The following is a 19,135-nucleotide window of genomic DNA, read 5'->3' on the forward strand; positions in this document are numbered from 1 at the left end:
ATATATTTATTAAATTAAAAGAGTTAATCTATAACTTTTTTTAATGTGACTGTATCGATCATAATAATATTAGTACCACATAAATTAATTAATTACCACAACTATGTGTTAACTATTTATCCAGAATGTTGTAAGTGTGATAAATTAATAAAGTTTGGACCAATATCACTTATTCACTTCCCTTTATTTATTACTTTTTCCTAATGATTTTTATATGAACACTTTATGAGTATTTCAGAACAAGGTAGAAAAACAGAATATAAACCCTAGCTGCTGCTACCCCTTAAACCCTAACAAAATCATCATCAATTCCCCAAACATGAAGAAACCCAAATCCAAACAAAACCGTATCCAAAACAGAACATCCGAGGTTCAAGAAATCGAACTCCTTTCAAAATGGATCGAATTCGGTAAACCCGAATCAGGTTCCAACCCATTATCCCTCCTTCCTTTACCCGCAAAGTCCCCGGTTGGCCGTATCGATGAAAACACGTTTTCGCAGTATGCCGGGTGTACTAAATTCGAACAACTTCCAGTTTCAAAGAAATTGAAAGATGGGTTAAGACAATCTGGGTATAAAGTTATGACTAGTATTCAAAGAGCTTCTTTGCCTCACTCGATTTGTGGCCGCGATATTCTCGGTGCTGCGAAAACGGGCTCCGGAAAGACCCTTGCTTTTATCATTCCTGTAAGTTGTGTTTTTTTCTTTTTTTTTTTTTTCATTTTTTGTTTTTGACAAATGATACATGAAGTTATGATATGAAATTTACTATTTTGGTGTGTGATATTTGTAATAATAGCTAATAAGTCACTCTTTTGGTACGTACCAAAAGAGCGTATGAATGGGTCAAGTTTAGAGTTGAGATTCACTATATCCGGCCATCTGCTGGAGAGGCCGTCACCTGACTAGAGAGTTATATTGAATTAGAGTCTGGTCTCGATGTCTAGCCGTAGTAGTTTGGATTTCCGATTAGCAACACTTGAGATTTTGCGGCTAATGTTGATTGTGTGTGCCTGAAATGATCACTGCTCCTTCATTATTGCGTCTATAATATACCAAAACCTGACTTGGCATCAGAAGTTTGTCATTTTGCATGCGGTTGAACTCAATTGTCCCATAAAGGCGTAGGTTGTCTAACAATCTAACCCTCAGGTGACGGAAGTGGTATTAGCACCTACATTTTGTGTGGTAGTCTCGAATTAGTTGTGTAATCTGTTGTCAAATATCGGATGACCATGAACAACTTATTACGTCTGCCAGAATCTATCTAATGTTCTGCTGTATGTATGATGGCATATAGATTGTCTTTGATATATTTAAACAATTAAACTGTATAAGCTGAAAGTTGGTGGTTTAAAATCTCTATAACCTAAAGGCTCGCTTTTTTGTCGTAAGAATTACTAATATTATGTTCTATGATTCTAAAAACTTTACTACTCTTTTAGGTTCTGGAGAAATTATACAAAGCAAGATGGGGATTAGAGGATGGTGTAGGTAGCATTATCATGTCTCCAACTAGGGAGTTAGCAGACCAGATTTTTGCTGTATTAAAATCAGTTGGAAAACACCACGGATTTAGTGCGGGTCTCTTAATTGGTGGTAACGAATATGATGAAGAGAAGGATCTTGTGAATCGAATGAATATATTGATCTGTACTCCTGGTCGACTTCTCAAGCATATGGACACAACTCCAAATTTTGATTGTTCACAACTACAGGTCATAATCTTAGTTCTCCACATTTTCTTCTTTTTGTTGTTTTCTTTCACATTCTAGTTTTTGTTTATCTCTTGTGTGCACTAGTAATCACAATCAATTTTTGATTTTGATTACGTGTAAAACGATTGGGTGTTCCAAAATGGGTAAATGGCAATATCGGCCCACATACAAAAGCTTGGTTTGATTAGCCCTACTTTTTTTTTTTTTACACAAAAATTGGATTTGTTTGGGTCACATCCTTTATTTGAACAGCAACGTTCAAAAACCTTCTCAAAGATTACAGATTATCCTGGCTGTTTGACATGTTTATAATAAGATCTAAAAGGAGTGAAGTGTAGCCGGTCAGACCTAACCGCTATGGACCTGTTTGACCTGTTCTCTTAAATTGATCACTTGGGCTTGTTACCCACCCTGCCCAGTTTTCCATCTGCAGTATAAAGGTTATTTTTTTACCGCTGGTCAGGGTTTACCTGCCCAATTCATTCTATTAGTAGTATATATAATTAATGTTTATATATGATGAATAACTTAACAATCTTGTTAAGATAGTTATCTGGTGTTTTAACATTCTATTCTAGGAGCTTTTAACCATTTGAATACACTTTTGGGCGTTGGTCGACCTTCGGGTTTACTCTTTTCCCATTTTACTCAGTTGATGTTGTATCTTATCAACCTGCCTTTTAGAGGTAATATATGACCCAAGTTCTCTGCCGCTCAACAAAAAATATGCCCCAAATGAATCCAATTTTGGGTGAATGGGTCGGGATTGGGGATGCTTCCATATTTTTGTCAGTTCGCTGATGTGGGTGTATACTTCATGTCAGTCAACAGGTTTTGGTACTTGATGAAGCAGATCGAATTCTTGATGCTGGTTTTAAGAAGGAAGTCAATGCTATAATTTCACAACTTCCAAAGCACAGACAAACCTTACTTTTCTCTGCAACACAAACAAAATCAGTTAAGGATCTTGCACGACTCAGTCTGAAGGACCCTGAATATGTTGCTGTTGATGAGGAAGCTATTGCTGCGACTCCTACTCGTCTTCAGCAGAAAGTCATACTTGTCCCCCTTGATCAAAAGCTAGACATGCTGTGGAGCTTCATTAAGGCTCATATAAACTCAAGAATCCTTGTTTTTCTATCCACCTGCAAGCAGGTGGCTATAATTATTCTTTTCTACCATTATTTTGCTTTTCTTATCAGCAGCTTTTTCTGTCCATTACCATATTTAATATTGTGGCATGGTTTGTTAGGTGAAGTTTGTGTATGAAACATTTAAGAAGCTGCGTCCTGGGATCCCTTTGAAGTGCCTGCATGGAAGGATGAAACAAATAAAACGGACGTTCATATTACAGCAGTTTGTTGAGCAACAATCAGTTCTATTTTCAACCGATGTGTCTTCAAGAGGTCTAGATTTCAACAAGGGGGTTGATTGGGTTGTTCAGGTAAACTAAAGTTTTCATTTTACGGTGGACATGGCAAGATTGGTTTATTGGGTAACAGGCTGAAATATGTCATATTTGTACAGGTTGAAATGTGCCAAGTTGGGCTTGGCTGACTTTCAAACAATTCTCCCCTTTCAAAGTTTACAATTAGTTTATGCATATGATAACAACAATTAATATTGCAAAAGATCCTGGCTAGAAAACTTTAGGACATTGGTTGCATTAAAGGTTTACTTTGTCTGGTTTTTTAACCTGTTTGATCCATTCGTTTGTTGATAATGTTTTTTTTTTTTTTACTTTTACACGATACACACAACACTAATCGGTTCATTCATAAGAAAATGGGTTATAAATGCGATACAACAAATTACCAACAAACTTCTACACAGTGATGTTGCCTCAATAAGATTATATGATGAAGATAGATAACAAAATAAATAATGTAGTTGGCCCACTTCATGTGCCACATCATTTTGTAAAATCTTTTTTACAAGAGAAGCATTTCTTGGTCTATTTTCCAGTCTTTATGGACGCTCTTAAAATATAAATCTATCTATTTTATTATTTCTTTCAGGTGGATTGCCCTGATGATGTCGCGGGTTACATACATAGAGTTGGCCGAACTGCCCGTTATGATTCTGCAGGGCGGTCAGTTTTATTTCTCTTGCCTTCCGAAATGAAGATGCTCGAGAGACTGAAGGAGAAAAAGATACCCATTCAGTTTGACAAGGTACTGTTTAGTGGAAAAATGGGCCGGTTGGTGAACGGTTCACGAAAATGCATATATTTTAATACGTATTTTTGCGGGTCATTGGGTTGCCCCAAAAGTTTTAAGTTACTTTTATTAATAAATTACTATGTTAAATATGGTTACTGAATTATCATTATTATTATTATATATTACAATGATTTGAAAATTGAACAAAATGATCTAGGAGGTTGCATGCTTTAAAAAACTACACTCTGGGCAACTTATGATCCATTTAACATCTTGACTGGTTTATTCTGTTTGCGAAGTTTTTGAATTATCCCATTCAACCCATTAAGAGGCTAACAATAATACAAATACCAACTATTATGTGTGTGTATTTGTTGGTGTTTGATAAATTGTGATGAATTTATGTATTTGAAATTTTAATATGCCACAGCCAAACACAAAACGGCTGCAATCAGTTTCTGGTTTATTAGCTGCTCTGCTAGCCAAGTACACGGTTCTGCAACCTTTAGCTGAAAGGGCCTTTAAAACATATGTAAAATCAATTTACAAACAGAGGGATAAAGAAGTTTTTGATGTGACAAAACTTCCTATTGATGAGTATTCAGCATCCTTGGGTTTGCCAATGACCCCACAACTCCGTTACCTCAACCGTAAAAATTTAGAAATAAAGGGCCCCACAGAATCTAATTTGGTACCCGAAAAGCCTGTGAAAAAAGATTTGATTAGACAAAAGTCAAGTAATGACTTGCTTGAGGAATCTGAAGATGATGAGACGCTCGAGTTACTTCGTAGAAAGGAAACTGCAAATGGCGAAGAAGGGAATGCGATAGCAGTTGACAGTTTGTATGTAACCTCGAACTATGTCATTGTTATTTTTCAGCAGAATGCGTCTACTGTGATGTGTATTTACCAATTTTTATGCCTTTTTTGACTCTTTCTGTAGGCCTATAACGAGAGTTCTTAAGAAAAAGAAGTTGAAGATCAATGTCCACAGACCAGTGGGGACTCGAGTTGTATTTGATGAAGAAGGGAACACGTTGCCACCACTCGCTACACTAGCGGACACGAGGACGGACTCTGCTCTACTTGATAAAGATAAAGGTAAGAAACACCCTTTATCTCTCAGAAGACTGTTTCAATTGTCGCCTTCATATGAAGTGATCCAAAAGGGATTTACCTGATGTCTTTTTACGTGTGATACAAATGTATTGCAGTACTGAAGAGGTTTGCAGACTTGAAAGAAGAGATGAAGTCACGTGATAAAGAGGACAAACAACTGGATCGTCAAAGGCGTAAAGATAAAAGAATCAAGGAGAAGATTAAATATAAGAGGGCAAGAGACGAGGAGGACGAGGATGAAGAGAATGATGACTTTTATGGGTCAGATAAAGACTCGAAGAATGCCAAAAGAAACAAGGTGTATTTCGATAGTGATAGTGATAACGAGAGTAGAGATAAGGTGGCATTGAAGACTGATGCTATCTCTTTAGCCGAGCAAGAGGAGCTTGCCCTTAAGCTATTGAGCTCTATGCATTCGTGAATTTTGATATACTAGTTTTTTAAGGTCCAAAATTTTTGTCCAAAAGTAAAAAAAGTGAAACCGCAGAATCTTGTTTCAAGTTGATGAGAGACGTATTTTGCGCCAGATTTTTGTTCGAATATCCGTGTTAAATTTTTTATTTTTTTTATTTTTTATGATCCTATATTTGAAGCATTAATGCAACCCTATATCATTTTCTCACGCCACATTAAACTATTAAAGTGGATACTGATTCTGCTGTCTTTCTATACAACTACCAACATATAAAATGTTAAGAGTGATCTGGACCATCCATTTCAAAAGCATAATCAAAGCCATCCATTCAAATCCATCCTTATCTATATTTTTCTTTGGAACATTCAAAAATATATTAATAAACGGCAAATCTAGAGAGAAACTAGAGGTACAGGAAATATGGATACAAGGGCGGAAATTGGAAAATAACTAAGCAAACAACAACAGGGAAATGAAGAGCTAAAAATTAAAATACATCCATCTCGTCCAGTCCATACGGTGTTTTGGGGATCTGTTAGAGAGCCACTGGTAGCTTATTCCTTTGAGGTCTTTTATAGCATAACGTAGTGACGGGGCTTTGTTGGTGAAGACGGCTTCGTTCCTAATCTTCGAAATCGTTCAGCAGAAAGCAAGGATAACCAGGTTGATGAGAGGTCGTTTTGAGCTGCCAATGAGTGGATCCTTGTGGTAGTTAGAACGGGTCTCTGATGGTTGAGGGTTGGAACAGGGGTAGTCTACACCAAGCAAGTAACTGAGCCCAAAGGGAGAAACAAGTGGTCAGTAGTCTCGTTACTGATGTTGCACATGGGACAGGTCGTTGATGACACATGGACGTGACGGAGTAGAAGCTGGTCAATTGTAGGGATTCGGTTCTTTTCCAGACGCCAACCAAAAACATTCACTTTTAGTGGTGCAATACGGTTCCAAGGGAACTCCCAATTGTGTGGACCATGCATCGTGGAATGGATGAAGTTCTTGAATGATTTAACAGAGAAAGTACCAGATGCATCAGGGTTCCAAATCCATGTGTCCTTAGTGTCGGTGAGGTTAACGCTAGTGAGTTGGCAAAGCAAATCTTGAAACTGATGAAACTCAGTGTGAGAGCGAAGTGGTCTTGACCAGCGCCATCTCCATTGGGAATATTGTCTTTCATTCGTCCATCGGTCTTTGATGTAACATCCTTTCTGGGATTCAAGCTTGAATAGGCCAGGATAACGAGTACAAAGCAGGGAGTCGCCAATCCAGGGGTCCATCCAGAAGCGTATATCCGATCCGTTTCCGACTTTACCTATGAACAAAAGCTCCAAGCAAACGTTTAAAGGGGTGAGGTGAGAGCCGAGGTTGGCAATAACCTTCCAGGCTCCTACCAAATTTGGCTTAAGGGGTAAGGGGGTGCAGTTACGATGACTAGCATGAATGGAGGTGATGACGTTAGCCCAAAGACTGTGAGGGTCTTTACGATAGCGCCACCACCATTTGGAGAGTAAAGCAAGGTTTTTGATATGTAAACTTCCCAACCCAAGACCGTCCGAATCGACTCAAATCTAGAAATTACCCAAGCCGGAGCCTTATATAGAGAGAAGTAGTACGAAAGGAGGCTATCAAGCACCGAGCGGATTAATGTGATTCTACCCCCAAGGGAGAGGGTGGAAGCTTTCCATTGGGAAAGGCGGGTTTCAAATGTTTGAATGACTGTGTCCAGTGGCGTTTCAAGTTCATATTTGCACCAACGGTTAAGCCAAGATATGATAGAGGGATTTGGCCGGTTTGGCAATTAAGGATGGCGGTGGAGGTGGAGATTGATTGATCAGGTAGATTAATGCCGAAAAAACTGGATTTTTGGAGATTGACTTTAAGTCCCAAGTAAAAGCATCTCAAGATTTTGGCAGTGTTTTCAATGTGGGTGGTCGACCAGGAGCCTAAAAGGATTACATCGTCTGCATAAAGCAGATGCGAGATAGACGACCCATTGTTTGGGAGTTTGAGCCCAGAAATTAGGCCCAAGTTAGTAGCACACTGGATAACATTGGTGAAGGCTTCCATTGTTATAATGAAAAGAAAGGGAGAAAGGGGGTCACCTTGGGGCATGCTATGTTCGCAATTAAATTCTGAGGTAGGGCATCCATTAACAAGAACAGTCGATCTCGTGGAGTGGATAGTTCCATTGATCCAAGAGACCCAAAGAGGTGGGAATTTCATTTGTTCCATGATTGGAAGGAGAAAATTCCAATTGACCGAATCAAAAGCCTTCTCAAAATCGATCTTGAAGTAGTAGGCTTCATGCTTGCACTTCTTTAGCCAGGTGATCATTTCATTAAGAATCAAGGGGCCATCAAGGATGTTGCGATCAACAAGAAAGGCAGATTGGGTTGGCGGGATAATCTTGGATATGACTCGCTTGAGACGGTTTGCTAGGGTTTTGGAGATGGTTTTTTTGATGCATCCAATTAATGTAATTGGACGGTAGTCATTTAATGATTGCACAAAAGACTTTTTAGGAATCAAAGTGATATATGAAGAGCTGCAGCCATGGCTGATTCGGCCGGTGTGATAAAAGTCGACCAGGATGTTGAGGAAGTCCATATTCAATTCATTCCAGTATTTTTTTGATAAAACCAAATTTGAAGCCGTCCGGTCCAGGTGCTTTGTCACTGTCACAGTCCCACACAGCCTGTGAAATTTCTTTGAGGGTGAATCGAGCAATTAGAAGGCTGGCGTCATTGGGGGTGAGAGTTTTAAGCCCTTGACATTGCAATCTGGGCCTAAATTTATTGGGCTCGGCGAAATTGTTCTTAAAGAAGTCTAGTGCAACTTGACGGATTGTAGGAGGGTCTATATGCCGATTCCCGTTAATATCAAGCCCATTGATGCGATTCCTGGCTTTGCGACAGTTGATGAAACGGTGGAAATAAGGAGTGTTTTCATCGCCACACTTTACCCATTTAGCACGGGATTTTTGATGTAAGTCTTTGGTTAATGAATGCTCCAAAATCTGCGGCTTCTCTTTGGTTTCAGCCCATAAAGCCAATTCATCATCGGAATAGTCACGGTGATTGATAATGGCATCGAGAGATTCAAGCTGGTTGGTGAGGGCAGTTTTATCGGCAGCTTCTTGGGATGAAGTGGAGCGTTGCCAAGCTTTGAGATCAGCCTTTAATTTTTTTAGTTTTAGGTTGAGGATTTGGTCAGGCCGACCCCAAAAAAATCCGCTATGTAGACTGTTTATCACAATTTCATCAATTCCCGGTTTAGAGAGCCAAGAATTGAAAAATCGGAATGGTGGTGGTCCGAAATCTAAGGTGGATGTGATGAGAGTTAAAGGACAGTGATTGGAGAGGGAGCGAGAGAGGGCTGTTAAAGCTGCTTCAGGCCATTTATCCATGAAGCTCGGGGAGACAAGAACACGATCGATTTTACTCTTCCTGCTCCCATTATTAGCAATGTAAGCATAAAGGTTTGCCACGTTTTGTTCTTGAATGGTCAACAATGTCAAGAGGTATTTTAACAACCTCTCAACAATGGTCGAAAAACATGGTCAAACATAAATATGTAGATAATATACATAAAATAACATAACGTAATTTTATGTATATTCCTTTCAAATCATATTTACGTTTGAAAAACATGGTCAACAATGTCAATAGGTATTTTAAACACCTCTCAACAATGGTTGCTTGAAATTAAAGAAACAAAGGAACCAGAAACAAAGAAAACAGAAGATATACAAAGAAACCCGGGAAACAAAGACATCATAAGAAACAAATGATTAACAAATCTAACCTAAAACAACAACCACTATCACTCTATCACTTTTTACCTTTTTTTTTCAACCCTTTCTACTACTGACATAATGTAAACATATTTGTGTTTTGTGACACTACCATATATGTATGATATATGTATGCAAAGTGAAAAACAAATTTGAATATTATTACTAAAAACATGAAGAAATTTTCATCAAAACAAGTATACTTCGTCATTTTTTAACATATATACCGGGTTTCTTGTTTGCTTTGAGTTTAGCTACAATCTTTAGAGAAGAAAAAGAAAATGGCTGCATCATGATAGAGTTTTGATTTGTTTTAGCAAATAGTTTGCTTTGTGAAGAAATTAAAGATAATTATGCTGCATGTTGGAACATTCGAATGTTTTAGAGTCATAGATGTAGTGGTAGTTATAAGAGTGGTAGTTATAAAAACTTACTATTAGAGTTCAAGTAGATTTTTTTTTTGAAGGCTTGTGCTTAATGATGGGACACGGAAAATATATATAAGTACAAAGAATTTGGGGAAGATGGTATCTTCTTGACATTGTACGTACAAGCTATTTGTCAATACAAATTTTTATAGTTTGACCCCTTTTATAGTTTCATCTGATTTGGAACCGTTTATTGTCCTCATTTTCCTCACAAGATCATGTTAAAACATATATAACTGCAGAGACAACAAATCGGAAAATAATGTACACATTGACTTCAACAAGTCATTAAAACATATAAAATCATAAAACCTAAAATCATACTGTTGAACTTCATGTTGTTAGGGTTTTTGAGATTTAAGAGGGTGTATTTTAAATGCTACAATCTAACTTAGGGTTTTGAAAAGAGTTATGTACGAAGGCCTTGAGCTGGGCCGATCATCATTTGGGCTTAATGTTTTAAAAACTATACTATATCAATTTTGATACTCTTTTAAAATTGAGCTAAAACCCAAATCTTTTTTTTTTAAATAGAAAAAACAACACAAACCGATTTTGATCTTTGATTCAATGAGATGATTTAGCAATTTTTTTTTTAATAAAAACATTTATTCAATGGTGGAGCCCGGATACGGCTTTGATTTAAAGGCTATCAACAAAACTTCCACCGGACTATAAAAAAATTCATTGCATTTGCACAATTGCACCTAAGGGGAGATTGGCACCACGGAACCCCTTGTCTCCGCCCCGAATTTAATTAAAAACAAAAACAGAACAAAAGGATAAATTCATGGTTGTATATCTCGGTTATCTTGGCCGATATATCGCTTCAGTGGTCGACCGAGATGCTATATTCCCAATATATCCCGGATAAATCCGATATATCCCCGACATATCCCAAATATCGCTTATCGGTGGTCAATCGAGACGATACAGAAAAGCGATATTTACCTTGAATAAGTTACAAACCTGCCAGATCGAAAGAAAAAAAATAATGACCTGATCGTAGATTCTTTTTTCGATGATAAGTCACCACCGCTAGGTATTGCAACCTTTAGCTGAAAGGGCCTCTAAAATATATGTGAAATCAATTTACAAACAGGAGAAGAAAGAAGTTTTTGATGTGACAAAACTTCCCATTGATGAGTATTTAGCATCATTGGGTCTGCCAGTTACCCCACCACTCCGTTACCTCAACCGTAAAAATTAGAAAAAAAGGGACCCACAGAATCCAATTTGGTAAAATGCCGGCCCTGTGAGGAAAGATTATTTGATTAGACAAAAGTCAAGTAATAACTTACTTGAGGAATCCGAAGATGATGATGAGACGCTCTAGTTACTTCATAGAAAGGATACTGCATGGCGCGCGGGGAAGGAAATGTAATAGCAGTTGACAATTTGTATGTAACCTCTCCACTTTATACGGAGTATATATTTTTTTTTTTAATAAATTGAACTATCTGATTGTTATTTTCTTTTCCTTATTGTATTCAGCAAAGTGCATCTACTGTGGTGATGCCTAGCTTTTTTGATTCTTTCTGTAGGCCTATAACGAGAGTTCTTAAAAAAAAGAAGTTGAAGATCAATGTCAAAGACCAGTGGGGACTCGAGTTATATTTAATGAAAAAGAGAACACGTTTTGCCGTTACTCGCTACACTAGCAGACACGAGGGCAGACTCTGCTCTACTTGATAAAGATAAAGGTAAGAAGCACCCTTTTTCTTCATGATGCTGTTTTATGATATCTTCTAGAATTGAATGTATTGCAATTATCACCTTTATTTGAAGTGATCCAAAAGGAATTTACCTGATGTTTTTTGTTAGAATGAAAAGATTGCGGTTCCCAAAATAAAAAGATTTCGACTTTGGCTACAAGCTAGAGATCAAAGCTCCGATTCTGTTTTATTTTATTTCTTTATTTATCTATCAAAATTATAGTATAAATAGGGGCTCAAAGATGTATTCACTATATATCAAAATTAATAACAAAACCTTACACAATGTAGTTTCCTATCTCCTTCTCGTATCAAATGCTGTATAAGCCTTATAGTCTTACTCATATTAGTCTATATCAATTGTTAACATTTTTATTGGCAAATAAATGTATTGCAGTACTGAAGAGGTTTGCAGATTTGAAAGAAGAGATGAAATCACGTGACAAAGAGGACAAACAACTGGATCGTCAAAGACGTAAAGAGAAGATCATATATATATAAGAGCAAGAGATGAGGATGAAGAGAATGATGACTTTTCTGGGTCAGATAAAGACTCCAAGAATGTCAAAAAAAACAAGGTGTATTTTGATAGTGATAGTGATATCGGGAGTAAAGATGAGGTAGCGTTGAAGACCGATGCAATCTCTTTAGCAGAGCAAGAGGAGTTTGCCCTTAAAATTATTGAGCTCTATCTATGCATTGATGAATTTTGATATAGTTTCTAAGGTCTAAGTTTTGTCCAAGTAAAAAAGGCGATTGGAAAAATTTGTTCCTAAGCTGATGAGAGAATTCTATTTTTGTGCCAGATTTTTGATCGAATGTTCGTGTTAAGTGCTTTATTGGATACTATATTGTTAGCATTAATGCAACCTATATTATATTCATAGGCAGCGTTGAAGCGGATACTGATTTGTGCTGTCATTGTGTTTTAATTGCCATAGGATTAATTATACCAATTTTGTCGAAGGTCGACTTTTGTGTTTCTGTTATCTAAAGAACTGGTATGAATTTCAATCTGGTTATAGTACAATGAGGAAAGTTATCAATGTAGAAAGGTATAAATCGATCCCATTTGACGGAACATTTTACTTGCAAGTTAGTGTGTTAATTAATCCATTTGAGGGAATACACGTTATGTAATTTGTCAATTCCATGTGGTACACAACTCTGAGTTCCCACTACAAATAACACAGGGCCATTCGATAAAACAGCAAGCACCGAGACTTAAAATAGAGTTTTCAAGGATACATGAAGAGATATCATAAGTTAGCATGCGAAACACATGTGGTTGATAGGCTGGTTAATTCGGCCACAAAGGTCAATAACGGGGAACAAAAAACAAAGTTAATTACTCAACCGATGGGATTGGGGAGTTGGTGATCACATATATGTTAATTAAACCATCAACGAATATGTTTATATATAATCAAATGCAAATTGGCTAGATTTACGTTATATTCATCTTTAAATAGTAGTTGAATGTTACGATATGAAGAACTTATCGAACCTGTCACACTGTCAGGCCTATGCCAGGGGAAGTTCATCAAAGTGAAGAGAATGAGAGAACACAACTATCCGAGATTCACTTAGGTTTTATGTGCATAAGCAAATATTGAAAATTGTCCGACGGGCATATGGAATTCACTCAGCAGCTAAGGTCACTCGACTTGATCTATTTAAAAGTTTGGTCATAGAAATCGTGCTTCAAGTGACTTGCATATGATCTTGAAGTCAAAGGCATGAACCCACCAAGACCATGATCATCTTCTACAAAATAGAAAAGATTACGGTCTTTTCCTTTGGTTAATTCAATTAAGTGTACAATAGATAGGTTTACTTAACACATCTTCTACAGATACCAATGTGTAAATGTTTTAACAAATCATAACATTTCTGGATGGGGCATTGGTGGGAGCATTTATGTAAAAAATAATACTCCGATCCCAAATAAAACTTTTTGTCATCTGGTGGAAGTTTATTATCATATAAGTAGTTGAATACAAACTCTTGGTCAAGAAGAGTGAGTGATACTGATATATAGACAGATTCTTGAACCGGAAAAGAGAAATCTTAGTTATTCTGTCCCACATCGCTAATGCAGAGAAGTAGAATGAGGATGAGTGGGTTATAAAAAAAAGGGGCCTGGAAGGGAAGAAGCATACCTTTCTCGGCCTTTTGGCTAAGATCAAGTGTAGTATCTGTTCTTATCAGTTTAATATCTGATATGTGGGTCATCGATCCACTCGATATTAATCTTATTTTTAATGTGGGAAGACCCATCACGCTAGCTTGCTAGTGGGGTTCTTCATGTGTCGCCTTGGTCTTACACTACTGCCAAGGCCTGGCACACCCCTCCAATTTATAGTCCAATTTTTCGATAGCTGATGATATAAGCTCTTTATATACTATCAAATCACAAATCATATATTTCAGTTTATGATTTATTCGTAGTAAATCATTAAAATATGAGTTGGCTGGATTGAGGGTTATATATAAGTTCGTTCATTTTTGGATGGTAGAGGCCTATGCCAGTTCATCAAAGTGAAGCGAATGAGAGAAGACAACTATCCGAGATTCACTTGGGTTGATTCACTTGGGTTTCTATGTACACAAGCAAATACTGAAAATAGTCCGACGGGCCTATGGGGTCACTCAACTTGGTCTCCTTAAAATGTTTGATCATAAAAATCGTGCTCCTGATGACTTGCATTTCTGAGCATCCTCATTAACCAGATTCTAAATGGGATTAGATTCTCTCCAAATATATTTCGAAATAGATATGCTTTCATAAAGAATAATAATTATCTCCAACATCTTTAAGCAGCACCGATCATGTGTTAATGCTGACAATGTGCTAACACTTATTTCGTGTTACACTATGCTGGCTTTTTTTTATCAGGAAGATAAAATGGGTAAAATTTCGCCCTAGCTTTCTGCTGAAGCTGTACCTAACTGAACCGGGGCATTTGCTCTATATCACTCCTGGAGTTCCCTTGATCGTTCGGGTAGGGAATTGATTGTAAAACTGTCCAGACGATAAATTTTGAGAAGATACTCGGTAGGATCCAAGACGGGCCACTCGCAACATGGACTTTATCAATTTGTGAAGCTGACACAGTGCCAACACTCGCAATATGCTTAAGCATGGACTCTGCTCTGCTCGACAAAGATAACAAATTGCAAAATCTTCGACATACAGAGGCTAGAACGGATCACCATACTTAAGCACAAAAATTATAGCAAACTAAAAAGTGTTCCACATATTGAGAGACAAAATTTACTATTCACAACTATAAACATCCTAGTCCAAAACCATCATTCACTGGCGCCGCCTTATATAGGGAAGAACTAATATACTTGTTTGACTTATGGGAGTCAAAACAGGAGTTTCAAATATTATTTACTTTAAACTGCACAAACTAAGTTTGACTTATGGCGAAGTCAAAACACACATTTTAAAATAATCCTTATAAAACATCACTTTATAGCTACCTTATCGCCAATTGAGCTTGTAACGTGCCATTGAGAGCTCTCTACGTTGTCTTCCTTACTTGTATCAATACTTGACTTTCCATCACTAGAGTCAAACAAATGAGTTGGAGTTTTTACAGCAGACGGTTTATGTGACTTGTTTTGCTTCTCCAGGGAACAGAAAGTTTTCTCTAGTTTCATTGTCATTTCAAAATTTTCAGATGCAGGAAAATTTATGTTATTACAGGAAACCTACGTACAAATTACTACACACTGGGCATTTATATGTATGATTTGAATGAAAATGTACATTTAAAAAATTTAAATAAAGACGATGTTTGGTTGTGATTCTCAATTTCACACTGGAAGTAGTAATTGTATAGAGATATTCTGATTTCTTATATAACTAATAAAATGACAGGCAGGACATCTATTTTACATATGGGAAGCGTCTCCTGGTACTTGTCTTGGCTAGTTCTTATATGTGTATCGTATGTGCTTATATGTGTGTACATTTTTCTACTATAAGTATTCTATAGCTCTTATTATATGTGCTTATATATGGGAAGCGTCTCCTGGTATTTGTCTTGGCTAGTTCTTATTATTAACGTATAACAAATATAATTGAAAGAGTTTTTTATTATTGATCGATCATAATACAATTGAGGGTAAATCCTCTATTTATATTGAAAACAATTACCTAAATAAGGTAATAATTCTAGACTAAGTAAATGTCCCTAACCCTTGACCGACTCTAATTCATATTCTCCAAGTCTTGGTTTATTTTAGAGAAGTGACGATATTCTATTCTGATCCCATTTATCTAACACTCCCCCTCAAGTTGAATACCGGGACTACCGAAATTTAACTTGCTTAGACATTTATGAAACAAGGATGTTCCCACTGCTTTAGTTAGAATATCAGCAAGTTGATCCTCAGATTTAACAAATGGCAATTTGATAATTCCACTCTCAAGCTATTCTTTTATAAAATGTCGATCAACTTCCACATGCTTGGTTCTATCATGTTGAATTGGATTCTCTGAAATTTAGATAGCAGCTTCATTATCACACATAATTTTAATACTTTCTTTTGGAGCAAAACCTATTTCAGTCATGAGCTTTTTCAGCCATAATGCCTCTGCTAATCCTCTAGCTATGCCTCTGAACTCAGCTTCAGCGCTAGATAAAGAAACAACCTTTTGTTTTTTACTTTTCCATGTAACAAAGTTGTCACCAACCATAGAAAAATATCTGGAGGTTGACCTTCTATTACCTTTGTCTCTTGCCTAGTCAGCATCCGTATATATCTGAATCTTGAGATGACAACTAGCTTTAAACAACACTCAATGTCCTGAAGTTCCTTTAAGATACCTGATAATTCGTAGAACTGCATTCATATGATCTTCTTGAGGTTGATGCATAAACTGACTTACAACACCAACAACATATGCTATATCTGGACGGGTATGAGCCAAATAAATAAGTTTACCTACCAACCTTTGATATCTATCTTTATCAGTAGCTATAGCTCCTGTCTTTACAAACAAGTTTGATTGATGACCATAGGCGAATCTGCTGGATTGCAATCAACCATTCCTGTTTCAGCTAGAAGATCCAGTACATACTTTTTCCGACAAATAAAAATCTCATGATCTGATCTTGAAACTTCTATTCCAAGAAAATACTTAAGTTCTCCCAAGTCTTTCATCTCAAATTCTGCAAACAAAGCTGATTTTAACTGCTTAATTTTTTTTTCATCATTTCCTGTGATAATCATGTCATCAACATAAATTATGATACATGTCACTAGATTCCCTCTATGACGAAGAAATAATGTGTGATCTGAATTACTTTGATGATATCCATACTTCTTCATAGCAAGAGTAAATCTTCCAAACCAAGCTCTAGGAGACTGCTTTAAACCATACAAGGACTTTTTCAATTTGCAGACTTCCCTGTGTTTAAAATCATGAGAGAAACCAGGAGGAGCATTCATATACACTTCTTCTTTTAATTTTCCATGCAAAAAAGCATTTTTTACATCAAACTGATAAAGAGACTATCCCTGATTTGCTGCTATTGAGAAAAGAACCCTTATCGTATCTAACTTTGCAACTGGAGAAAAGGTTTCTGAATAGTCGATGCCATATGTTTGAGTGTATCCTTTCGCTACAAGCCTTGCTTTGTATCTTTCTACATCCCCATTTAGCTTATATTTGATGGTATATATCCATCTGCAACCTACTGGTTTCTTTCCTGTATACACTTCTCCCATGTGTCATTTTTAATAAGAGCCTCCATTTCATTATCCATAGCATCCTTCCACTTCTTTACTTTCAATGCTTGCTCTACTCCTGATGGAAGTTCTTCAGAATATAACTTAGTTGCAAATGCTTTTGCTTCTGGAGACCAATACCCTTCTGCAAGATTAACTACAGGATATCTGGTAGAGCGAGAACTTCTTTCTGGAGAATATCGCTTTGCAGGTAAACCTCTTGTAGATCTTGGAGGAAGAACATATTTTTCTGGAGCACGTCTTGGAGGTAAATTTTCTACAGGTTCGGCCTCTTCTTCACCAACAAGTACAATATTTTCCTGCACTTCATTATCTGGAACATCCACATTATTCAAAGTATGATGGATTGGCTCAGAATTACTTACCTCAAATATCAGGTTTGGACTTGGGTTGTCACTTGGAGAGAAAGACTGTAAATCTTTAGTTTCGGAGGAGGGAGTACTCGAACTTGAAGTAATTTGAATCTCGGATAAATATTGAAGCCAACTCAGTGTCTCACTTTGATTATCCCCCTGACCACTGAGTTTCTGAGAATAAAAATACTTGGTTTTCAAAAAATCACAATTCATCGTAGTAAACATACGACGACTTTTTGGATTATAACACCTATATCCCTTTTGAGTTACCCCATATCCTACGAATATACACTTCTCGGCACAAGGTTCAAAGTTATTGCGATATGACTTTGGAATATGCACAAAAACTGTACACCCAAACACTCTAGGTTGTAAAGTAAGAACAGAAGGAAGTATATGATACTCAAAGAGAACCTTCAAAGGGGTTTTCATATCTAGAATCTTTGTAGGGAGACGATTAATCAAATAAGTAGAAGTAGCTAACGCTTCCGGCCAAAAACTTTTCGGGACTAGAGACTCAACAAGAAGGGCCCTAGTCATTTATAAGAGAAGCCTATTTTTCCTTTCTGCAACACCATTTTGTTCTGGAGTGTGAGGACACGTGGTTTGATGAATTATTCCCTTGGATTTAAAACACAAATTCATTTGTGAATTCACATATTCTCCTCCATTATCGGTTCTCATAATTTTGATAGATTTTTGAAATTGAGTTTGAACCATTGTATAGAATGCAATGAATCTATCAAAAACTTCATCTTTATTTTTCAAAAAATAAATCCAAGTCATTCTAGTACAATCATCAACAAAAATTATGAAACACTTAAAATTATGACCTCCAACAACTGGTGCAGGACCCCACACATCCGAATGAACCAAAGAAAAAGGAACCTGAACTCTTGTATTACTTGGTTTAAAAGTTTGTCTATGACTTTTGGCTAGAATGCAAGTCTCACAAACAATTTTTTTATTCAAAGGAAAAAGTTTTGGAAACAAAACATGCAAATAACTAACTGAAGGGTGTCCCAATCTTCTATGCCATAACCATGCTTCTCTTTCGCTTGTCCCATGAGCAAGCATAACAGTTCCACTTTCATTAACTTCATCGACATAATACAGTCCATCTCTCTCAGTGCCACGCCAAATAATCCCACCTGTCCTGATATCCTGTAAAAGACAAAAAGCTGGGTGCATGTAATGAAAGTAACCTTTTACACCATCAATCTCTACAACCAAAACGATGCCAATGTTAGCATTATACTTGTATCCCACAATTTATAGCAACCTGATGTGACTAATTTATACCCATTACCCACATCGTTATTGGCCATTTTACTATATGTTTTAAGTCGTTTTGTATGCATTTGGCGCGTTTATGGTGTTTGTTAGTGTTTACAGGCTTTAAACAGGATACGCGTTCATTTGGTACATTTTTGGATGATTATTGGCCCGGAAGTGCGTTATGATGATGAGAGTTGATTTGAGTGGAAGAGACGACAGAATTTGGCAAGTAATCAAGATCGAAATAAGTTGGCTCTGTATAAGCTCGTGACTGCGCCGCAGTGGAGGTTGCCATGCCCACTGCGCCGCAGTCCTGATCCACGGAAACTAATGGACAAACCCCTACTGCACCGCAGTGGGGATGGCAACAGAAGGACTGCGTCA

At 37.0% G+C, this 19,135-nt stretch overlaps 1 protein-coding gene and 1 non-coding gene across 2 annotated transcripts; both read left to right on the forward strand.

The window, feature by feature from the left end:
- The first annotated feature begins 235 nt into the window (after nt 1-235).
- Nucleotides 236-5,540, forward strand: LOC122594638 (DEAD-box ATP-dependent RNA helicase 32-like). Its single transcript, XM_043767069.1, has 8 exons — nt 236-688; nt 1,447-1,719; nt 2,551-2,874; nt 2,972-3,163; nt 3,738-3,893; nt 4,312-4,724; nt 4,825-4,982; nt 5,096-5,540. Exons 1-8 carry the CDS (start codon nt 320-322, stop codon nt 5,419-5,421), a joined length of 2,211 nt encoding a protein of 736 aa, XP_043623004.1. The 5' UTR covers nt 236-319; the 3' UTR covers nt 5,422-5,540.
- A 7,966-nt stretch (nt 5,541-13,506) lies between these two features.
- Nucleotides 13,507-13,703, forward strand: LOC122594708. The gene has a single exon (XR_006323077.1). It is a non-coding gene; the product is annotated as a U2 spliceosomal RNA (small nuclear RNA).
- The last annotated feature ends 5,432 nt before the right edge of the window (nt 13,704-19,135 follow it).

This window comes from Erigeron canadensis, chromosome 3, assembly GCF_010389155.1.
Source record: "Erigeron canadensis isolate Cc75 chromosome 3, C_canadensis_v1, whole genome shotgun sequence".
Taxonomy (NCBI): domain Eukaryota; kingdom Viridiplantae; phylum Streptophyta; class Magnoliopsida; order Asterales; family Asteraceae; genus Erigeron; species Erigeron canadensis.

Bases quoted from the DNA above. Each gene is read 5' to 3' on its own strand.
- LOC122594638 (XM_043767069.1), top strand. From the start codon at position 320: ATGAAGAAACCCAAATCCAAACAAAACCGTATCCAAAACAGAACATCC. The intron at 2,875-2,971 runs GTGGCTATAATT...ATGGTTTGTTAG, and splicing joins TTCTATCCACCTGCAAGCAG to GTGAAGTTTGTGTATGAAAC. The intron at 3,164-3,737 runs GTAAACTAAAGT...TATTTCTTTCAG, and splicing joins GGGTTGATTGGGTTGTTCAG to GTGGATTGCCCTGATGATGT.